The 15,987-nt window shown below is 36.1% G+C and overlaps 3 protein-coding genes across 3 annotated transcripts in view; 2 read left to right on the forward strand and 1 right to left on the reverse strand.

Moving 5' to 3' along the window:
- SNW1 (SNW domain containing 1) overlaps positions 1-1,051 on the forward strand; it is a 28,773-nt gene extending 27,722 nt beyond the window's left edge. Inside the window, exons 13-14 of the mRNA XM_051977506.1 lie at positions 44-207; positions 303-1,051. Of these exons, the coding sequence (XP_051833466.1) occupies positions 44-207; positions 303-501 (363 nt within the window). The 3' untranslated portion in view covers positions 502-1,051. The remainder of the gene's footprint in view (positions 1-43; positions 208-302) is intronic.
- Positions 1,048-6,047, reverse strand: SLIRP (SRA stem-loop interacting RNA binding protein). Its single transcript, XM_051977508.1, has 4 exons — positions 5,930-6,047; positions 2,827-2,885; positions 1,660-1,767; positions 1,048-1,153 (listed from the first exon to the last, which is right to left on the reverse strand). Exons 1-4 carry the CDS (start codon positions 6,018-6,020, stop codon positions 1,091-1,093), a joined length of 321 nt encoding a protein of 106 aa, XP_051833468.1. The 5' UTR covers positions 6,021-6,047; the 3' UTR covers positions 1,048-1,090.
- A 70-nt stretch (positions 6,048-6,117) lies between these two features.
- Positions 6,118-15,987, forward strand: part of ALKBH1 (alkB homolog 1, histone H2A dioxygenase) — a 29,438-nt gene continuing 19,568 nt past the window's right edge. Inside the window, exons 1-2 of the mRNA XM_051977507.1 lie at positions 6,118-6,310; positions 12,575-12,683. Coding sequence (XP_051833467.1) covers positions 6,146-6,310; positions 12,575-12,683 — 274 coding nt within the window. The 5' untranslated portion in view covers positions 6,118-6,145. The remainder of the gene's footprint in view (positions 6,311-12,574; positions 12,684-15,987) is intronic.

The following is a 15,987-nucleotide window of genomic DNA, read 5'->3' on the forward strand; positions in this document are numbered from 1 at the left end:
GCTACACAGATTTTTCTTGCCTTTATAATTCATTCTTTCACAGGGTATGGACAGTGGTTTTGCTGGTGGAGAAGATGAAATTTATAATGTTTATGATCAAGCATGGAGAAGTGGCAAAGATATGGCCCAAAACATCTACAGACCCAGCAAAAATCTGGACAAAGACATGTATGGTGATGACCTAGAGGCCCGAATAAAGACCAACAGGTAAAGCACTATTCAGTTCCAGTGTTCAAAATAATTGTTTAAAATAGTTAAAAAAAAAAAAATAACAGCTTATGGTCCATTTGATTCTATCCTAGATTTGTTCCTGATAAGGAGTTCTCTGGCTCAGATCGTAGACAGCGAGGCCGTGAAGGACCAGTTCAATTTGAAGAAGATCCCTTTGGTCTGGACAAATTTTTGGAAGAAGCTAAACAGCACGGAGGGTCTAAAAGACCCTCAGACAGCAGCCGCCCTAAGGAACATGAACATGAAGGCAAGAAGAGGAGGAAGGAGTGAGTAGGGTAGCCTCTCAGAAGAGAATGAACTATTATCCTTACTCTGATGACAGTGGTCATTGGGGAATTCTATGTAAATGGTCAGGATGAAAACCAAATCTGGGATTGTAGATCCCACTACTTTTTATTACTGGGGCTAGGGGAAAGGGAAGTATACTTTAAACTAGTCTGTTTATTTTTAAGGGGGTGGGCCATATTCTCAGTGTAAGGTTTTTGTTTCCCCCTCTCAGTCAAGCCACCTTTCCCAACTCCATTAACATTAACAGAAGCTCCATACTACTCGGCCATACCAAATTAAGACTATTTTGTCTTTAGTGACATTAGTTTTGGTGGATTAACATTTCATAGTAGAATTAGTCTTGTACATAAAGTTTATCACCAACCACGCTGAGTAGTTGGTGGGGTAAGAGGGGGTCTTTACATTATGGAGTTGTCCACTGCTTGTTGAATGTTTGCCCCCATTATGTGTTTTGTCTGGTTTTAATTTGGAATGGGAGAGTTGGCTTCTGTGTGATGCAACTGTTTTAAATAAAACATTCAGATAAACTTTTCATAGCATAACATTTTTATTTCACAATTTATCAATACATTTATACTAATTCAGTATTCTCCTCCTTCACATCTTGTCTGTATCTTTGGCGCTGAACAATGACCTGAAAAAAAAATGCACATTAGCACCACTGGGAAGCGGAGAAAGTTGAAATAACTTATCTACTATTCTTTAAAGGGAGTGGTGGAGTATTAGGGAGCTGACCTCATAAATATAAAAAGCAATACAATAATAGCACTGTTATTTATTAAGAAGTTCTTTGCTTCTCTGAAAAAAGTTCATACATTAAGGTAATATAGCCAACAATTACCTAATCTTCCTCAATGTTTTTCTAACCAAAAAATGTCTTTAGTTTTTTTGTGGACACTAGTATGCCAATTAATTACTTTGGAGATTTTTCATAAATATTTATATTTTGTACACATAATATCTCCATATCAGTGAAACTGTTGAATACAAATACCCATATCTGGTGAAAAGAATCTCTGTGGTTTAAAAAAAAAAAAAAAAAAACCTGCTTGGTCATCTGCTAGCTCCTAGAGAAGCAAGAGATCTGACTTTTATACCATCATTATCATTAATGATAACACAGAAGTGATCTTATCTTACTTTGACTCCATCAATGAAATGATTTTCTTGCTGTAATGCTCTTTGAAGTTCTTCTTCTGAAGAAAATCCAACCCAACAATGACCTTTATGAAAGCCTGTGTCTTTTTCCTAGAAAACCAAAATAAGGAAGAGTATAAATTAATGATATATATTATGCTTATTATATATTCTAAAATATAAATATAAAACAAAATGTGAGTATAAATTAATATTGTATATAATATGCCTACTGATTATACCAACATCGAACTCTTAACCTTCCAAGCTAGTAAACAGAGTTCATAAATGATGATGTATAGTACATTCTATTTGATCAAACTTGTCTATTAATTCAAGATTTTCTTGGATTCTAGATAGTAAAACTTATCACAAAGATAAATTCTAGCTTACTCTCCACTTTAGTAACTTTTAATAATTTAAATATTCAAATTTAAATTCTCCAGAAATTTATACACCAGCAATACATCTGCATTTATTGCATATATCTATAGTAAAAAAGAAAAATTGTTAATCTCATTTATCTGGCCCTTATTATTTACACCTAGTTTATGCTTGCTGTTTTACTTTACTAGCCTCTTTATCACCACCTAAGTCACAATACATCTTGAAATGGGGAGACTAGAAGGGCTACAACAGCTGTCTTTTAAGTCCTGTCATATAAACTATATTGATACAAAGGCCTTGATCTCTTAAGGTTCCTTGCAGTTCTAAATCTATGACAAGTATAAAAGTAATGTCTCCTGAAGTCAAGAAATAAAATCAATGTTTGAGGCCAGGAAAGGCAATATGATCAATCTAAATAAAATTTCCTTGTGCCTTTTTTAAAGTCTCAGATCTCTGTGACCTAGGAGACTGTCACTGTTACTTTGAATGAAGTAACAAATTTATACCCCAATTTGGGGGCTCTAAAAAGGTAAAATAAAGCAGTAAGAAATCAGTGTTTAATTCCAAACTACTATATATCTTCAAATTTTTAAGTGGTTAACAATGTTAATAAATCAAATACTATTATAACTGCATATAGTACTTAACTTTAAGCTAAAGATTCCTGGATAATCACCTGATTTTATCAGGAAACCTTTGGGTAGATATATGCCATTACACACCAACTGTTTCTAGACAGCCAATCTATTTTGGTAAAGAATCAAGAAAATAGTCAACACTCACAAATGGTAGGAAACATCTTCTCACATTACCAAATTGACTGAAGTGTTCTTTGATCTCTTCTGTGGGAAGAAAAAAGTAAATAGGCCAGTTAATTAATTTTTAGATTTTCCATCACAGAATTATGTAACTGGAAAGAATTTTAAATATAACCTAGCCCAGGGTTCTAATTTTCTTATGACAACTATTTTTCATTTCCTTGATGGCCCCCACAGGAAAGACAAAAATAAAATCCAGTAGGAATAAGGGTTGGCTGGATTCCATTTGTGGCAGGCATGGGTTATGCATAGAAGCTATCCATCTACACCAAAGCTATTAACTTCCCAATAAAGTACAAATACCTAACACTGACATTCAAAATCCTTGCAGAGTCTTACCTCACCAACTTTTTTAGTTGTATCTGAAAATCTGCCCTCTTTCCACTCCTTTTCTTCCTATTTTTTCTAACTGGAATACATTTTAGGCTAATCTGGAATACTGTTTAGTTAGAGGGACTAATTTGAAGGAAAATGAGAAACTGACGTCCAAGGGATGACAACCAACATGTGAAGAGTCTTCATCTAAGTCATATCACATAAGGACCACCTGGGAATGGGAAAATTGGAGGAGTCATGACAGCTGTTTTCAAGCCCTGTCATACAAACTACGTGCAGTGGGATTTTGCACAAAGTCTGTGCACTGTTTTCCTCTAGTAAACTATAGGCTAACGATAAAGAGCATGCTCTTTTTTGCCTTTCTCTCTATCCCCAGGGATTAGCACATAGTAAGCACTTTATTATATCTTGATTACTGTTTAAAAGGATAAGAACCTATTCTGCTTGGTTGGGGGCAGAAGTAGAAGCAAAATCTAAGCTATGGAGGTAGAATTTAAGTATTATGTAAGGGAAAACTTCCTAACATAATTAAAACTATCCATAAGTAGAGTAAGCTGGCCTTTACTAAATGGATGATTATTTGTTAGGAATGACATTGTGGAGGGGGGAATCCCTTCATGAATAGAGCCTCAGTCCCTTTCAACTCAAGATTCTGTGACTCCAACTGAAATTTTAGCCATACTTTAAGGCTCTGCTCAATTCCACCACTTCCATAAATCCTCCCCTGACCATCCAGTTGAAAATTATTTGCCTCCTCTGCACTTAGTTGGCATTATTTTTAGAGATACAAATAACATAATCACTTTTGATGATCTGAAATTTTGTTCAGGTGGAAGATTGGTACCGAGTCTAAAGTCAATGTCATAAGATGTATTTTTGAATTTTGGTTCTACAGGTAAGTTTTTGACTTTGGATAAACCATAGTGTCATTTTCCTCTTTTAAAATGAGCTCTGGAGAAATTTCTCCCTAAGGTTCTCATTTTCTGTACTGCTAGGTACATGGAAATTAATTTTATTTAGTGTTAAATCCAGGATTTAAAAATATAATAAAAATAAAAAACACTACCATAACTGTGTTCTTTCCACTATACCATACATGCTGGGTTATAACATTTTTTTCCCCACAAAACCAACTCCTACTCTCCCTCAGCCAAGTCATGTGGCTTGAAACAATCACTAGCTGGTGACTCTGGACAAGTCACCAAATCTGCCTATTTTCCTTTCTGTAAAATGGGTGTGGTTGTCCCTAACACCTATCTGGCAGGGTTGCTTTGAGAATCAAAAGATACCTCAGTACTCCTTGTTAATTGGTTCGAAGGCACCACAAGTGGCAAAACAGTACCCAATGCATTTTTCTCATAAGGAGTACATCTTCAGTCCTCGGTCTAACTTATCACTCTCCACCCAATTCTCCACTTGTGTGGGCTTCCAGCTTAGGCAGAAATGAGTCAAGTCAGCCCAGCCCAATCCATCCTGGCTCCTCTCTCACTTTCAGAGAAGAACCAGGACCTCTCTCCCCACCCCATGAAGTAAGCTTCCCAAGACTAAGGACAATAGTAACAGCAGGAGGGATGATTGTGTAGGACTGGACCCAGAGCTGAGCTCTATGCCAGACCAAACTCACATCCCTACCACTTAACCAAAAAGAACAACGTTTACAAGTTCAGAGTGCCCAGCAAGTGTCAGGGGCTGAAGCATTTTTTTTCTTCTCGAAATGGCTCCAATATCAGATTCAATGAGTTTTAAAGCAGAGGAATGCTTAAGTGCTACTATAGCTCTTAGCACCGTGCCTGGTGCGTAGTAAGCACTATATAAATGTATGTTAGCTATTATAAGTATTATCGTTTTTGTTAATTGTTATTAAGCCTGTTTGTTTCTTCTTCTGGAAAATGTCATATAAAAATCTTTGTTTATCCAGGTAGTCCCTACCTCTGTCCGAAGAACTGGCTATTAAGTAATGAGCACAGTGTGGATTGTTGGGACGGGCGCAAAATGGGACAAAAAAAAAAAATTACATCTTTATTTGCACTAACCTCCAAAGGAAATTAAACGCTTCCTTTTAATTATTAAAACAACCATCACCACCTAAAGCATTACTTTGACAAGTTTCACCTGGTTATCAAGGAGTCTATTTCACACCTAAACCCTCCTCGGCAAGAAACATCTCCTGTTTGTGCCGTTCGACTGGAAGAGCACCGAGCCTCAGCTGGCCAGGCCCAGGGGGAGTAATGGTCCACGGTCCTCTAATGTCTCTCAACCAAAACCTTGGTAGTTTCTCCTGATCCGCATTCCTTCTGCAGGTCTTTGCAAGAGAAGCTAGGCTCTCCTAGCGCAGGGAGCCCTTCCTTTTTTTTTTTTTTTTTTTTTTGGCGTTGGAGGTTCCTGGTAATTTCTGGCCACTAGGCGGAACCTGGAGTCCTAAACTCAAATCCCTAGCTCATGCACTTACTAGTTGTGTGACCCCCGGGGGAAGTCAATTACGTTACCTGCCTCAGTTTCCCTATCTGTAGAATGGGAACATAAAGATGGCATCTACCTCCCAAAAGGGCTGTAAAGATAAAACTGGATTATGTTTCCGGTTTGGCAAACTAAAAAAACATGTAAATACCAGCAATCATTAGTGACAAAAACTGGTGGGGAGAGATCGGATCCAGCCACTTCCTCCCGACCCCTTTAATTGCCGGAGAGTTCTGGCAACCCTCCCGGGCCACCCATGCCCTCCAGTTACTCACTAGAGGCAGCCGTCCAGGGAACGCGATTGACAAAAGCCGTGACCAAATACCGCCCTGTGGGTGTTGAACGCAAATACGTCGCAGCAGCCATTGTGAGAAGCTAGCAACTCGAAGATTTGGAAACCTGCAACCACGCACAACTCGCCAAGGTGAGGAAGTCAGTAGTCCGGAAATGGAGCTGGTGACGTTCTTCCGGGTCAGGAGCGCTTTAGGGGAATGATGGGAACGATGGGGAAGATGGCGGCGTTGGCCGCTGAACCTGGGGAGGACGCTTTCCGGAAACTCTTCCGTTTCTATCGGCAGAGCCGCCCTGGGACCGCCGATCTGGGAGGAGTGATCGACTTCACTCAGGCTTCCCCCGCGCGGGGCACCTGCCACAAGGTACGGAAAGCAGGGGACGGGGCGCGCAGTCTTTCCTCCGGCCTCGTCTTGCCGGCTTTTCCTCCCACGTTCGCCGTGGGGCAGGCACACTGCCCCGATGCCCGCAGATCGTCGCACGCCCGGGATGTTGAAAAGGACTAGTGCTGTACAGAGACGTATCGGGCCGGCAGGAGCTCTGCTCTTTTTTGGCGGGGATCTTCATTCCATCTGCAGGCCTCATCTCCACCATAAGTTCTTCCCTATCCTGGTCCATCTGCTCTCCCAGGCTCACAGAGCTCGGGGCACGTAGTAGGCGCTTCAAAGGTGTTGGTGGATTTGACGCCTTAGGCGCCCAAGACTTCTAAACGTGGTTGTACGAATTACCCGGTTACTTTCAGATTGTGTGTCTTTTTATCAATGGGAGCCTTCGGTCCACACCTGTTAGTAATGAACGGCTTTGGCTTTGTACGTGACACATCACTTGCCTTATTTCCCGTCTTCTCATTGGGGTAGGGGAGGGGTGAAAGAAGAGAATTTGGAACGGAAAGTCAAATAAATTTAAATACATTTTAAAAAGAAATAGACATTACCTGTTGACCATCTTGCTGACTATGAGACTGTTGAACAAAGATCTCTTAAAAGTCATAGATTCAGATCTGGAAGGGACTTCAAGATCATCCATCTATTGCCCCACAACTCTGCATTGACAAGTGAGATCCAGAGTTGAAACTACTTGAGCAAGATCGCATAGGTAATGCATGGAAGAACTGTGATTTGAACCCACATCTTCTTACTAAATTAACTGCTCTTCTCACTGGGGTAGGCTGGTTCCCCTTTGAGGAGATTTGTTTGTTTATTTTAAAACTTTTTATTTTACCCAAGCTAAAGGTACAGGGCTATTCTCTGATCAGTAGGCTGAATCTCATCCAGTTGAAGCAATTCCAATCCAGTGCTTAGCACAATGTCTGGCACATAGTAGACACTTAATAAATTTTTTAAAATTAAATTGAATTGATCAGTATAAAACTTTTGTCCTGCTGTTTTCAAACCTGGGCCTCTTAACCAGCTTGTTAGCAATACTTTTGTTTCTTCCTCCATATCTCCCCTTCCACAGAGGTCACCATGTTAATATTATGATATTTGTCTGAACTTCCCAGTTTAAGAAATCTTCCACCTCTCCTGTAGGTGGAATTACAAATCTAATCTGCCCTTCTGATTTGTCTTATTAAAACTCTGTGGAATCAGGGGTCAGGGTTCCTACTTGTAAAGTCCATTGACTTTGCTTTGAATGGCTCTTAATTACTTTTCCTTGCTCTCTTGATTGAATGTAAAAATTATCTAACAAGAAGTTTTACTCAGGTCCCCTCCCCCACTCAATAAATAATGAGTTTTTGTGGACCCCAGGATAACTTCTTTTTTTTTTTTTCCACTTTAGTTTTAGTTTGTAGCCTTTTTTTTTTTTTAAATAACTTTTTATTGATAGAACCCATGCCAGGATAATTTTTTTACAGCATTATCCCTTGCTTTCACTTCTGTTCCGATTTTTCCCTTCCCTCCCTCCCTCCACCCCCTCCCCCCCTCCCTTCACCCCCTCCCCCAGATGGCAAGCAATCCTTTACATGTTGAATAGGTTACAGTATATCCTAGATACAATATATGTGTGCAGAACCAAACAGTTTTCTTGTTGCACAGGGAGAATTGGATTCAGAAGGTATATATAACCTGGGAAGAAAAACAAAAATGCAAGCAGTTTATATTCATTTCCCAGGATAACTTCTTACAAAAGTTGTTTCCTACACAGTTCCTGTTCTTTACATATTGAAATATTTGTCTTTGATGAAAATTGCTCATCTCTGTGAACTATTTGCATTTTTGTTTTTCTTTCCAAGTTGTTTTTACCTTCTGAATCCAATTCTCCCTGTGCAACAAGAGAACTGCTCGGTTCTGTAAACATATATTGTATCTAGGATATACTGCAACATATCTAACATATATAGGACTGCTTGCCATCTAGGGGAGGGGGTGGAGGGAAGGAGGGGAAAATCGGAACAGAAGCGAGTGCAAGGGATAATGTTGTAAAAAAAAATTACCCTGGCATGGATTCTGTCAACATAAAGTTATTATAAAATAAAATAAAATATTTAAAAAAAATTAAAATGAAAATTGCTAATCTCACAATAAAAAAAGAAAACTTAAAAACAGATTAAATTTCTGACTTTAGAGTGGAATCGAAGATTCCCCACCTTACACATATTACTTACATTCTATAGGTATTTGAGGCATAGATAATGTAACATGTCTTGCAAACTAGATCTTGGCATCTACTAATATTTTAGTGTCTGGTTGAAGCCAGTTTCAGAATTTTAAAGATAAATTATATTTATAGTTAACATATACATTATTTTTTTGATTCTAGAATTCAGCTATCTAGAGATCTAGCCCAGAAATTAAACAGAAAATTTATCTCAACAACCATAGTAGGTGTCATAGAAATTTGTGTCAAACCTTACATGCTGTACTTAGAGTCCAATTACTTGTTTTTTAATTCAATTTTTTGTCATTGTATTTATAGTATTATTAATTCATTTTATTTTTTAATTCTACATTTTTATTTCCATTTCCAATTTCCCTACCCTCAATCCCTTCCTCACCCAGAAGGCACAAATAATACTTAAGAAGCTATGTAAAACATATTAGACATTACATTAATTAGACATTAGACACATTAGACATTAATGTTTTTAATTTAAAATTTTTACATTTGTATAAGCCATAAACAGATTAGCATAATGGGAAGACTGAAATGATTTTCATTTATCTATGTACACTTAGGCGTGTCTGTTAGCCAATCTTAGCCTTATTTTCCTCCTTTCTATAATGGAAATAATGCTTATATTACCCACTTTACTGATTTCTTGTAATCTTCATAAATCATTTTTTCATTATTGGTTTTTATTACATTTTGGGCTTTTCTTTGCAAAAACACTGGAATAGTGTCCCATTTCCTTCTCCAACTCATTTTATAGATGAGGAAACTGAGGCAAACAGGGTAAAATGACTTACCTAGGGTCACACAGCTGGTGAGTATCTGAGGCCAGATTTGAATTCAGGAAGATAAGTCTTCTTGACTCCAAGTCCAGCAACTCTATCCAGTCTTCCACTAAGCTGTCCCTTCATTATAATCCCATAGCCAATTAGAAGCAAGGGAGAGAAGCTATTATATTGAAACATACTGAAAGCAACAAGTGATGGACTGACAATAGAGGAAGACATAGACACTAAAAAGCAGAAATAACATAAAAGGTCTGGAACCATTTAGTTTATGATCAAATAACCCTTACACATTTCAGTTTGACCTGAGTCCTCTCCTATACTCCATGGTAATAAGATCTGTAATGTTTAACAAAAGACTGTATTCCTCTTTTTCATTCCTTGATGCCTTTAGAATTGAATTACTTCTAGCCTGGATCTCCTCTTTGTACACATGGAATAAGCCAGCCGCTATTCCCATCTTTGTTATTTTTAATATCATTTCTACTTCTCGCCACATTTTGGGAACTGATGTTAGTGTCAAAATATGGTGGCTCCACTGCTATTGATAGCAACAAGAATTTGTCTTAAAGATCTTGTTACATCTTTTCTAGTTTTCATGTTTGTTGTTTTTCTTTCAGTTACATTCTTAAATTCTCTTAATATGACTGGTTTGAGCTCTGGCCGTGCTTGCTGTAATTTTTTTTTTTTTCTCTTCATTACTTCTTTTTCTTTTGAGGCAATAGTTCTTATGATGTTCCAGGACATCCTTCTTGATAAAATTTTCTAAATCAGAGGTGTCAAAACACCATTATTTGGGCTGTAACACATCTAATTTAAATCTGATTACAATGTAATTAGGAAGTATTTAACAAAATAAAAATACAATAAAATATACATAATGTTAAGAAAATACAGAAGAAAAATAACATTGTCTATAACCATGATATGATTACCGATCTCCAGATTATCCTGGAGAATCAAATGGGCCTTAGGAGGCATTGCTACCAATAATAATGGTAATGAAATTCCAGTTCAGCTATTTAAAAGTCTAAAAAATGATGCTCTTAATGTGCTGTGCTCAATATGCTATCAAATTTGGAAAATAAAACAGTGGCCACTCGATTGGAAATAATCAGTTTACATCATAATTCTAAAGAACAGCAATGCCAAAGAATGTTCAAGTTACTGAACAGTTGCATTCATTTCACATACCAGCAAGATTATGCACAAGTTGGACTGTAGCAAAATGTGAACTAAGAATTGCCATAAGCACAAGCTAGTTTTCAAAGAGGAAAAGAAACTAGAACCAAATTGTCAACATCTGCCGGATTATAGAGCTAACAAAGGGATTCCAGAAAAATACCTGCTTGTACTTCATTGCGTACACTAAAATCTTTGTGTGGGTCACAACAAAATGTATCAAGTCCTCAAAGATGTGGGAATACCAGGTCATCTTCCCTGTCTTCTGAGGAAGCTGGATGGAGGTCAGGAAACAACAGTCAAAACTGAACATGGAACAGTTGATTGGCATAAGGTTAGAAAAGGAGTATAATAAAGATGTATATTGTAACCTCATTTATTTAATTTGTTTTTGGAGTACATTAGGTGAAATGCCAAGCTGGATGAATCAAAAGCCAGAATTAAGGTTGCTAGGAGAAATAGCAATAGCCTCATATAATGGAGTTGATACCATTTTGATGGCAGAAAGTGAAATATTAAGAAACTTCTTGGTGAGAGTAAAGGAAAATAGTTTAAAAGGTGGCTTGAAACTTAACATCAAAAAACCCCAAAATTTTGACACCTGATCTCTCATTACTTTCTGGCAAATAGAGGGAAAAGAAATGGAAGAACAGTGCCAGATTTTAAAGTCTTGATTTCAGAGTTAATTCCAGATGGGGACTACAACCATGAAATTAAAAGATGCTTACTCCTTAGAAGGAAATTTGGACAGCATATTAAACAGCAGAGACATCATTTTGTCAGCAAAGGTCTATGTATACAAATCTTTAGTTTTTACTGGAGCAGTGGATAGCTGTGAGAGTGGGTACAAGGAAAGCTGAGCACTTCAGAATTGATCCTTTTGAATTGTGGTACTGGAGAAGTTTTAAGAGTCCCTTGGACAGCAAGGAGATCAAATTGGTCAAAACTTAAAAGAAATTCAGCCTATTCACTGTAAGGTCAAACATTGAAGCTTAAATACTTAATTGGATTAAATAATTAAATACTTGGTGAAAATAGAAACTCAAGAGAAAATAGATCTCAGTGGAAAAGACCCTTAGAAAAGATTGAAGGCAAAAGGAAAGGGACAGTAAAGGATGAGATGGATAGGTATTATCATAGAAACAATGAACATGAGCTTGGATAGACTTCAAGAAATAATAGATAGGAGGAGGATGGTGTGCTATTATCCAACTGGTCATAAAAAGTTGGACACAACTCAATGACTGAAAAATAAATGTTAATATATTTTTCTAAGTCATCACATGATCTGCAGCATTCCTTATGTATGTATTTGAGTTTAATTCCACTGTTCTAAATGACTTTATAAGAATGCTTAAAAATTCAAAGATCCACAGTCTGAGGGTACTCTCTGATTAGGATAATTCTTTCCCAGTTTACAACTGGCTGAAAAATTCATCATCCTGTGACTAAATTGATGATGGGATTCCAAATTTAGCTACACTAGATCTCAGCTGATAGGTATATCAAACTTCAACTCTAAACATTTTGACATGGTGGTATTCTATTGATAAGGCCTTCAAGAATAGCTCTTGCAATTGATCCTTTATTTTTATTAGTACAATTGCCACTTTAATTCAACTCTAGTCTGTTTCATTTGTCTCCCTGCCTCAAGGCCTTCCCCATTTTAGTCCTTCTTGTATACTGCTGCCAAAATAACTTTTTTAAGCGCAAAATCTGATCATATCACTCCCTTACTCATTAAATCCTAGTGGCTTTCTGTTGCCCTAGAATAAAATGCAAATTCCTAAAGGCATTTAATTTAACAATATGGCCTCATCTTCCCAGCTTCCTGAACTGAATTTCTATTTTCCTGTCATTCCTTTTCCCATCTTTAAGCCTTTGTACTGACCGTCCCCCATGCCTGTAATGCTTTCTTCATCTCCACCTCATCCCTCCACCTACCCTCTTTTTTTTTTTTTTTTTTTTTTGGAGGGCACATGGATGAGTTATTTTCCAGAATGTCATTTTCAGCATTTTTTGGCAATCTGACTTCTGTTGCCTTCCTGCCAGGTATTAAGGTCTCCACTAAGTGTGTCCTCGGTCAGTGAGCAAGATGCGTGTAGAGCAGGACTTCAGCCAGTCAGCAAGTGGAAAGCCTATGGCTTGGAAGGCTACCCAGGTAAGCTCCCCCCTGTTCTAGATAAGGTGCAGTCAGTGCATTCAGTTAATGAGATAGATAGATAGACACAATCAGATAATGAGATAGACAGACACATATAATCAATCCCCTTGCAAAATTTAGTCTAAAAAAAGTACTTGTTGATTGATTAAAATACATATATTGGAAGTCAACAATCCTTGGCTCATGTGCCAAAGAGTATTTGCTTATCTATGATAAGTTTCTTTACAATAGACACTTTGCCAGACTTCTGGCTCTTCTGCCTTATTGACCTTCATCTTTATGGCAGTAGAGGCTTTATGGAGGGTGTAATATTATTCCTTATTTCCATCCCAAATTCTGCATACATTCTTTTTTCCTTATCCCTCAGACTGGAATGGCAACTTAAAATAGTTGGTGATACCAGATACGAAGAAAGCATTGAGTATTGTAATAGAGTCTAGAATTTTGAATTCTTATCTTGCCTGTAGAAGATGATAAGCAGAAAAAATAAAGGTTATAGATAGAATAAAAATAGAGAAATCAATAAAGTGAGCAATCAAGGGAAAATAGCTATCTTCCACCATAATTGGGCCCTTGTGTACTTTAAAGATTATAATATATTTGGGAGAAATCGCCTATCCCATTTCTAAAATAAATTGTTTTAATTTAAATATAACAAAATTGAATCTATATTTTTATCAGTTGAAAAAAGAAGAAAATAAGTATATTTTTAAAAGTTAGTTATGCTTATATCCATAATTTGCAGAAATAAGTATGGGATTGGGTTTTTTGTTTGTTTTTTTGGTTTCAAGTATAGCAACACAGACCTTCTTAATGAAATCCTAGGTTATTAAAGAGATTAACCCACATTTCCTAATTGATAATGGTCAAAGTATTTGAAAAGGAAGAAATCCAAGCTATCAATAACATGTGAACAAATTACTAATAATGAGAAAAATGTAAATTAAAGAAATTCTGAGGTTCTGTCTTACAGCTGTTAGATTGACAAAGTGATTTAAAAAAGGGGGGAAGTGACAAATATTAGAAGAGCTGCATTGGAAAAATGCAGTGATTCTTTTTCTGATAGCACTTTGAATTGGTACATCAGTTCTGGAAAGCAATTTGTCATTCTGTCTCAAAAGTTATTAAACTATACATGCCCTGTGACCCAATGCTACTAGTGTACTTTAGGACTCAAAATTAAAAGTAAAAGATCTTACATGTAAAAAATACACATAGCTTGTTTTTATGGAGATTTGGATGATCTAATTATAGTATATGAATGAAATGGGCTACTATTATGATGTTAAAAATGATGCAAGTTACAATTCCAAAGAAGACTTATGAGCTGATGCAGAGTAAAGTGACTAGAACCAGGAGAGCAATACATTAACAATATTGTTTAAGTAAACAACTTTGAAAGACTTAAGAACTTGGATTAATTCAATGGCCAATTTTAATTCCAGAGTACCTAGCAAACCAGTGATAAAGTATGTTCCTCACCTTCTGCCAGAGAAGTGATAGTCTCACAGAATAAAATAAGACATTTTATATACCTGGTCAATGCAGAAATTTGTTTTGCTTCACTAAACATATCTGCTACAGAAATTTTGTTTTCTCTTTTTGTTGTTGTTTTTTTAAACTGAGAATAAAGGGATATGGCAGAAAGAGAAAAATGCATTGGGCGGGGGGAACCTTTATAATTAAAATAAAAAGACAATATAGAAAAACTAAGTAGATAAAAAATGACTTGCTCATATTATGACATGCTATTGAAATAATTCATTGTTAATCTATCAGTTCTTTGTGGCACTGACCTTGTATATTGAAAATTAACTGATCCCAGAATTTTTTTTAAAGTAGGGATGGTAGAGAAGGGAACAGGCATTTATTAAGTGGTTACTATGTGCCTAACACTGTGCTAAATACTTCTCAAATATTATCTCTTGAAGATCCTTTATCAGAGGAAAAGGAATAGGTTGGATTACATTTGGGAAATTAGATAGTGCTTTCAGTCATCTCAGCCTGCTTTCTGACTCAAAGACTCATTTTTTTTTTAACCTAAGAATACAATATCCAAAGGACAATGGAAAGATGTGTCATGATCCTGAGTATATAGCAGCATGTTTCCAATGATGATCTAAGCTGAGAAAGTAAGAAATATTATATAATCCTTATTATATAATGGGCTGGTCCACTAGAAAGAACAAAGGATAACAGATAGGGTAGCTTAAGAAACAGATTACTACCCACTAAATATCATAATACCTAGAAGAAAGTCTGGAGCAACTTGACTAGATCTTTTTTGAAAGCTGAAAGAATATGTATGAGAATTAAAGTGAAAAACCTAGTGGATTATGATTTGTACTAATTCAGATACCCACTGAGCTCACAGATCCATTAAAGTCTTTCGTGAAAAAAACCTTATATAAATATACAAAATGTAGTTATACAGGAAATACTTTAAATGATATCCTTTAAATATTTATTTTAATATTTTCTATTTCTGTTGCTAACAATACCTTTGTTTTAGATTAATTGAAGAAAAGAAATCTGTGAATTATTCTTCTATATACTTTATATCCACATATACCTGAGAAATGCCCTTTAACTTTTGATGCTCTGCTTTTGTTTCTTTGTAGATTCTTTAATCCTTTTGCTCAGTACTAACCGTTGCATTTTGTGGCATACCAGCTTGTTTTCTGTGCTTTCTTGTTGTTTCCTAGAATTCCATAAATATTTTAAATTGTCCTTATAAAATTTATTTTGTCTTCTTATAGTAAGCACTTTTAGCTCACCAGATACTTACTTATGGCATGCATAATTAACTCATATATGCAATTTATATATTCATCCCAACAGCTTTCATTTTATTTTTTATTTCTTTCACCTATAGATCATTAAACACTGTTCTACCTAGACACTAGAATTCTGAAATAGTTTTCATTTTTATAGTCTTAGTGCAAATGTTTGATTATGTGTGCTTTTTCTTTATACCAACTGATACCCAATTTTGTTGGACATTTGATTCCTAGAGTGCTATATTGATTATAAAGTGATCCATGACCTCTTACATGTAATTTTGTGTGGATACTTTAAGATTAGTCAAGATTATAAATAAACTCCTCAATAACTGTCATGAAACTGTTGCTGTTAAGTTATTTTTGGAGGTTTAGAAACATGTTAAATTGTCTTCTGATAATTTCCAGAGATATTGTATAGTGGATGTAGTATTAGATGGGAGCTTGAGCTAAAAACCCTCTATAAAGAACTTGCATTTATGTCCTTTTGGAGAGATATTATATTGTGTTTTCAACAAATT

The sequence above is a fragment of the Antechinus flavipes genome, chromosome 2 (assembly GCF_016432865.1).
Source record: "Antechinus flavipes isolate AdamAnt ecotype Samford, QLD, Australia chromosome 2, AdamAnt_v2, whole genome shotgun sequence".
In the NCBI taxonomy this organism is placed as follows: domain Eukaryota; kingdom Metazoa; phylum Chordata; class Mammalia; order Dasyuromorphia; family Dasyuridae; genus Antechinus; species Antechinus flavipes.

Excerpts from the sequence above, each read along its gene's own strand:
- SLIRP (XM_051977508.1), bottom strand. The coding sequence starts at position 6,020 with ATGGCTGCTGCGACGTATTTGCGTTCAACACCCACAGGGCGGTATTTG. Across the intron at positions 2,886-5,929 it reads TCCCTGGACGGCTGCCTCTA|AAGAGATCAAAGAACACTTC; the intron begins GTGAGTAACTGG and ends TTCTTCCCACAG. Across the intron at positions 1,154-1,659 it reads ATTTCATTGATGGAGTCAAA|GTCATTGTTCAGCGCCAAAG; the intron begins GTAAGATAAGAT and ends TTTTTTTTTCAG.